The 7,852-nt window shown below is 37.6% G+C and overlaps 1 protein-coding gene across 1 annotated transcript; it reads left to right on the top strand.

The window, feature by feature from the left end:
* Positions 1–381: 381 nt before the first annotated feature.
* Positions 382–5,918, top strand: INO80C (INO80 complex subunit C). The gene is made up of 5 exons (XM_053467263.1): positions 382–493; positions 607–715; positions 2,187–2,298; positions 3,306–3,373; positions 5,653–5,918. Exons 2-5 carry the CDS (start codon positions 623–625, stop codon positions 5,782–5,784), a joined length of 405 nt encoding a protein of 134 aa, XP_053323238.1. The 5' UTR covers positions 382–493; positions 607–622; the 3' UTR covers positions 5,785–5,918.
* The last annotated feature ends 1,934 nt before the right edge of the window (positions 5,919–7,852 follow it).

The following is a 7,852-nucleotide window of genomic DNA, read 5'->3' as shown; positions in this document are numbered from 1 at the left end:
TTAAATAAATGAAATGCATAGTTAAATAAATATTTTATTTCTATTATACTATTCCCTTTTTCCCTTCCTTCATGTTTTCTTTTTTCTCCATTCCCCTTCCCTCCACTCTCCGTTCTTTCACAGAATACTCTTTCATTCCTTTATTCTCCCTTTCTTTTATTTCAATTACTCTATAGCTACGTCATTCCTTCCCCTCTCCATTTTCAGTTATTGCCAGGCATATTTCGTATATATACTCTAGCATAGCATAGCATAGCATAGCATAGCATTGCATTGCTGCGTTGAAACCACGCAGATACTTTCAACAAAACAGTGTCTCTCACGCAGAGACGGCTTTACGCCTAAGCGCCGCCTACTCGTGTACAAAATGAGTCAGGAGGAGGCGGGGCGAAATGGAAGGCAGAGAGCGGAAGGGGCACGGGAGACAGGAAGATGTAACCATTGGAGTGTGTTGAACACTGGTGATCGTCCTCCGTGTTGCATAATTAAGTTGGTGGGTTGAAACCGCTTTAATAATAATAAAACAAACAAACACGCTGTACGTATCGTTACTGATTTTAAATTATAAAGCTAGTTTAAAGTGTCATTTTTTCTGTTGCTTTCCAGTGCCGGGGTTGATGAAATGAGTGAAAGTAAATCCCAAGCAGTTGATGTTCCATCCACCCAGACTGAAGCGGCTGTCAAACCTTTACCGTTTAAGCAACCGAATTTTCAGGTAACTGCTGTTTGAACGGAGCTGTTTGTAAAGCTTTGCCAGATAGCGGTGAGCTGGCTACTTGAGACATCCATTGTGTGTCTGTGAATAAGGACACAAGTGCAGCGTGTGTGTGTATGAATAAGGATACAAGCCCAGCTTGTGTGTGTGTCTGTGTGTATGAATAAAGACACAAGCACAGCTTTTCTGTTTTATGAGTAATAGGAGATGACAGCTTTAACAGCCTCTTGAAAATTCTTATTAAGACTCAACGATTATAAATAGAGAAACAAATTGTCTACTTCGCTCATCCATGAAAACATTAAACTGGTTTTATATACACATTTAAATGCAGTTTATATGAAAAAATCAACATGCAGACAATGTTTTCTTAATGACTTGTAGTATGGGTTTTTGGCTTTGGCAGCCTTTACAAATGCATGCTTTTGGAGTTGGGAACCATGTACCCTTGAGTGGTTACCATGGAGTCCACCAATGCCAATGTCCCAAACATGCTTGATGACTAAGTACTAAGTGTCCGTATCACCCACTCTAGGTTCGCAGGTTTTTATGGACTCTTTGCTTAATCTTTGGAATCTATAGCAATCAGATGAATCAGGCTAATCTAAAATAAAATGTGTCAAATGTGGGAAAACCGTTAACTTAAACCAGCCGTGATAATTTTAGTTGTTGGTAAATAATATTACATGTTTGTTATTAAGAAGCATAGTTTGAGACCACTGCTGTGCCATTTAATGCAAAATTTCTTGTTTCCTGCAATCCCTTACTGGGTAAAGCGGTGAGTACCCCCATGACCTCGTGATTGTAGATGACCTTGTAGTTCTATTGAAAAGTTATCACAGATATTTAAGGCAAGGTACCCGTTTTAATGTAATGGAGCCCGACATACAGTAGGGCATTTTAACTTAAATGGGTAAAAAGGAACTACAAAGCCCAACACTTTCTCAGTTTGCCTTAATACTCCATTAACTCTGCTACACTTCTCTAGAACCCCTGCTTGTACATTCTCACTTGTTTATTTTTAGCAAAACTACAACTAGGCCTTGTGAGATGTAGTACAAGGTGGATTTATCATTCTCCAAATCAGCATCCCTAGTCACGTTACTAAGATTATATTGTGATTCCCAGCTTACTAAGAGTTCACTCTGTTTGATTAATTCAGCTAAAATTATATCTCTACTGAATTCCTTAACTGTCCCATTGTTAAAGAAGATATGTAATGAATTACTAACTTTTTTTCCCCAAAGCAATTTGAAACAAAAGTTCAAATAAATAAATTAATCCTATATGTTTGGTACATGAGGTTGAATTCTGCGATGACACTATCCAAAAAGCTTTTTATCATTTTTATTGTCTTTCTTCATTGGCCATACATGTACTCTGGCATGGCCTAATGTAAGATAAGCCATAACAATATTAAACACTTTCCAGTCTGAAACATTAAACCTGATTGTTTCTTTCTCTTGTCCAGCATTCAGGTATTGGAGGAGCTGCAGCTGGCAAGAAGAACAGGACCTGGAAGAACCTGAAACAAATTCTTGCTTTGGAAAGGGCATTACCATGGCAACTAAATGATCCAAGCTGTAAGTTGAATAGTTGCTTTGCATGCATTTATAAAATAAAAAAAGATCTGACAAAATAACTTTAGCTCAAATGATGTTGATTTCATTTTTATATGCTGATTTACCCAAATGGATTGGAACCATTTCATTTTTTTCTATTTTTTTTTATTTCCTATAATCTAAGGTGAATCCAGTTTATATGTGCTAAAAACTAAAGCAACAGTTGAAAACATGTTGTCTTGAATGTCTTTCTTTCGTGAAGGGCAGTTTGGTGTTCCATACAGCTTACCAAAGAAGAAAACATATTAAAGTACTTTGGAGAAGTGACAGCTACAAAGCTGCATTTCCCAACTTCCTCCGTTGTCAAACTTGGACATTGAAATCAATCTCATTAGACCCCTTAATGGTTAGCCCCATTTAAAGGGGCTACTCTATCATTTGCATTCATATGATGACTGGAGTGCCCCTTTAAATTGCAGTTTTAATAAAAAAAAATAAAAGGATTAAGGGATACCCAGCCTTTTTAACTTTCATAAAGTGTTTTCTTTGAGCTTTTTTTCTCTGCGGTGTTTGGCATTCAGGCACGTTTTGTTTAAACGCATCGCATATGTTTTTCCCCCCCCAGTAAAACAAGATACTTTAGGTAACAGATGTTAGGATGTGTCAGAATTTCTCCAGATATCACAGCAATGTTTGATGTGTATTGGCAATACTTCATTTTTATGCTGTATAGTCTAGGGAGAGGCAGCTGAGAAAGCTGCTCTCTCTCTTCTCCGCGTTAGCAATGGCTCATGTGGGCCTGAGTGTGACATTTATATCCAAGTACCCACAGACCTTGGTTCTGGTTCCAAGTTTATTCCCTTCTTCTCCTATAGCCCTGCCCATTTGTGCCCCTTGCTACAGCCCTGATATAGGTCTCCTGGTTTGGACACCAGAAATGTTTTGGGTGTATGGATCTACACAGCTTGGTATAGCACACCCCCCCCCCCCCCAAAAGTACCTAATCTTAAAGTCCTTTCTCTTTACAGATTTCAGTATTGACGCTCCTCCTTCATGCAAGCCCGCAAAGAAATACTCTGACATCTCAGGGCTTCCTGTAAGTACATCTTGTTTGTAAACATTCTGTTCTGATGTAGTGTTAACCCTTTCCTTACCAAGGATTTTTAGTGCCTTAACGACTACGTGGTTTTTATTGCCATTTTCTCCATATGTTTGTTTAGTCAGGATTCTGTTTTTTTCCGTGCTTGATGTCCCCACACAAATTCCAAATTCTTTTTTTTGGAAACAATAGTGCTTTTATTTGAAAACCATGGAAACATGCAAAAAATTATTGTGCATGCTAGTACGGAAAAAGCAAACAAACAAAAAAACCTATAGTAAAATTTTCTTTTTTTGCAATTTTGCTTAGAATTTCTTATATACAACAGGTGCCGATGGACAATGACCCAATTTATATTTAGCAATAATAAATATATTTTATTATAAGGCTTCATCCATCCCTTACATAGTACCTATAAGAGTAGTGGGGGTTTTTTTGTTTGGTTTTCCTGCACTCTTTTGCACTCTCTTCCTGACTATTTCCCATGGACTGATCAGCAGGCAGGGCTCCATTGGCTGGTGATAACAGCAGGCATTTCAATTAGAGTATCTATGTTTATTGCCTGAGATAACATTGTTATAGTATTCATAAAAGCAATGTTTATTCCCCAGTAAAGTGTGCTTCTGCATCCTGGTGTGTTGTGTCCTACTTGGTTACACGTTTGTAGGAAAACTTTTTTCGGGGAAGCCATGTGTTACTTCAAAGAAACTGCAGCTGCTACCCACTTCTAGCCATCTAACACTATGTGGAATCCATCAATGGCAGCTAGGGACTGTACTGTCTATCTGGTTACCATTAAACAGATCACAAAAGGGTTCCCAATGAAACCAATGTATTTTTATTTCCTTTTTTTCTTCATTTTTTTAAAGTTGAGCATTGTTGTTTCTCAAATTGCATTTTCCTTATAAATAAAGTCCTGCCTATGATCATCATAAGAAAAGTTTTTAATGAAGACATGTTCCTTGACTTTCATGCACAGGTTCAATGTATCCCTTTAATAACAATCCAAACAAGCATACAGTTTTGATGTTGCTGCACAAGTCTATATATCAAGCTGTGATACAATTGACAACCAAAGCATTTCACAGTAGAGTACCCTTCATAAGCACATTCGTTTCTATAGGAATGGAGTTAAATTATGGCACACAGCAGGGTTTCCTGCTATTATCCCTAAATATACTGAAGAAATTGGTTTGTTTTCTGTTTCTTTTCAATGCTTTTTTTTCCAAGAAAATAATTTGATGCAGTAACTTTTTTTTTTTTTTTTTTTACCTCTTAGTTTTAGAATAATTACACGTATAATTAACACAATATTGGCATATGCTATTGCATTGTATGACATTTACCTCTTTAGCTTTGACTACATATTTTATTTTTACTTTTTTATAGACAGACCTTTTGTAGGGAATATGTGCCTCTATAAGCATACCAAACACCAACACATTCCTGCTCAAGTTTCCTGATATATTGAAATCTGGAATGAAACACAACTCTTCAGCTAGAGATTATTTACAAAAAAAAAACAGGCTATGTTAACATTATTTATGTAACCTTCACGAGGTGTCTACAAAGCCCTCATGAGTTCTGCTGTACTAGTAGAGATGGAGATCAAAATATTGTATAGTGATGGTGTAAATTCATATGAAAGCTGTGCGTCCTGTTTGTACTGTTCACACATTTTAATTAGATGTAAATATAATGTAGCTGATATTTGGTACAGGGAAACATCCTTGAGGGAATGAAGCCGCCTCCAGTTTAAAGCTTTGAGTATTTTATCTCTCAGAATTCTTATTCTGTAATAGCATACAGAAATAGGCAGTATTCTAAGTCTTGGGGAATACAACCATAACTCATTCTTTGCTAAATACAAAATGCATTGATATGGAAGCAACTGTAGACTGCCATGCCAAAAATCTTTAAAATGTTCTTACAGTGCTGGGCGATCAGTTTTAAAAGCATGCGCATACTTATTTATTCAATGGCATAAGGAAGTTTTTAGTTTGCCAAGAGGGTGCTAGATAAGTGGAAATGTTTCCTGAGGAAATTGTAGAGGCCATTAAAGTAGGTGATTTTAAACATGCATTGGGTGACATATGGCTTGAATGCAAGATGAGGCCAAGGGACTTATTTAAGGTTTGAGCAGAAATAATGGGTATACTGGGCCAGAAGGTTCTAAATGTCTGTGTGTGGTAATATTTATTATATTAGGTTAAAATAGATCCCTAATTTAGAATTCGCTTTGGAAAGTATCACACTGATTTTTTTTTTTATTGTAGGCCAATTACACAGACCCACAAAGCAAGTTAAGATTCAGCACAATTGAAGAATTCAATTACATCAGGATGCTGCCTTCAGATGTTGTCACTGGGTATTTGACTCTGCGAAAAGCAGCAAGCATTGTAACGTAGCAGACTGTGATATGGTCAAGTGAAACATGGCACAGTGATCAATTTCAATTCAGTTCTCATATGTTTATATATGTACTATATATGTATACTTTTTTACACATTTTTACATGCTCATTTGTTAAATGTATTGCATATGACAATGGCTAACTTTATTTAGAATAAATGTTTTTCAATAAATGGAAGATTGTTTTCTATTCTTCCAAATATCCAAAAGAAGGATCTTTTAAAATCTATTGTAGAATGTCACATTTAGTTATGCTTATTTATGCTGAATACTCAAATCCCTGATGACAGGCAGGAGGTAATGTTACAGATTCCAGATGAAACTTGTTAAAACCTAAATTGGTCATATAAAGACCTGAAATTGTAAACCATATAAAGGTATATTCCTTGTAAACCTTGAGGGCATTAAATTTAATTTAAGGCAAACATTTTGTAACCTCCCACTGCTATAGGAATATGATGTTTGGACGGGAACATTGATGCCACAACTTCGCTATTTCTCAAACTAGGTTTTAATACCTAAAAAGTTTTACTAGTAATTATTAATTCCCATGTAACTATTTTTTCATATTTAATAAAAACTATGATTGAGAAAAATGCATTTCTTGTTTTTATTTCCTTTTCTTTGCCAAACTGCCCCCTGATATGCCACTCTGCCACGCCTTACATCTCCTATAAATCACTATTTATTATTATTATCTTTTATTAATATAGCGCCAACCGTTTACGCAGCGCTTAATACAATACATAAATTCAAGGGATATGACGACAAGAATTGACAGACTAAGACAAACTGATACATTAGGTGGAGAGAGCCCTGCTTGCAAGCTTACAGTCTAGATATGCCTTATACCTCCCTATATGCCACTCTACCCCCTGCCCAGACTTGCCATTGTGCTCCAGACTCCCTGGTGTCTAGTGGGAGGCAGCCGGTGGACGTTTGCGAGATGCACGTAGACATACCTTGGCTGGCACTTTCGCTGGAGCTTCTATGTCTCCGCACCGGAAGGTCATGTGACAGCGGTGCTCCATCATAAAAGCCCCAGCGGAAGTGGAGGGCAGTAGCGGAGGTTGTCTGCCCGCATCGCACAGACGTCCACCGGCTGCCAGAGAGGAGGATCCATGTTCAATACATACAGTGCCTTGCACTCACCCCCCTTTTTCCTATTTTGTTGCATTACAACCTGGAACTAAAATTGATTTATTGAGGGTTTGTATCATTTGATTTACACAACACGCCTACCACTTTGAAGGTGCAGAATATTTTTTAATTGGGAACAAACAAGATGTCTATTGAAGAAGCTGTAAGCGAAACGTGTTACATCACACGCAGAGACCGAGTGGGGATGGAGTTCATAGGGTGATGAGAGGTGTTGAGTTTGCGCCAGACATTGCGTTTTCCTTGATGGTCAAAAAGCAAAATTTTGGTCTCATCTGACCAGGGTACTTTCTTCCATATGTTGGGGAGTCTCCCGCATGCCTTTTGGTGAACAGCACACATGTTTGCTTATTTTTTTCTTTAAGCAATGGCTTTTTTTCTGGACACTCTTCCATAAAGCCCAGCTCTGTGGAGTGTACGACCTTAAAGTGGTTCAATGGACAGATACTCCAATCTCCGTTGTGGAGCTTTCCATCTCCTTCAGAGTTATCTTTGGTCTCTTTGTTGCCTCTCTGCTTATTGCCCTTGTTGCCTGGTCTATGAGTTTTGGTCGGTGGCCCTCTCTTGTTGTGGTGCCATATTCTTTTCATGTCTTAATAATGGATTTAATGGTGCTCTGTGGGATGTCCAAAGTTTCAGATTTTTTTTTTATAACCAAACCCTGATCTGTATTTCTCCACAACTTTGTCCCTGACCTGTTTGCAGAGCTCCTTGGTCTTCATGTTGCCGCTTGCTTGGGGGTGCCCGTTGCTCAGTGGTGTTGCAGTCTCTCTGGCCTTTCAGAACAGGTGTGTGTATATATATATAGATACATACACACACACATATATATATATATATATATATATATATATATATGATCATGTGACATATATACTGAGATCATGTGACACTCAGATTGCACAC

This window comes from Spea bombifrons, chromosome 5 (genome assembly GCF_027358695.1).
Source record: "Spea bombifrons isolate aSpeBom1 chromosome 5, aSpeBom1.2.pri, whole genome shotgun sequence".
NCBI lineage: Eukaryota > Metazoa > Chordata > Amphibia > Anura > Pelobatidae > Spea > Spea bombifrons.
The sequence above is the reverse complement of the archived record's forward strand: the minus strand, read 5'-3'. Positions and strand labels throughout refer to the sequence as shown.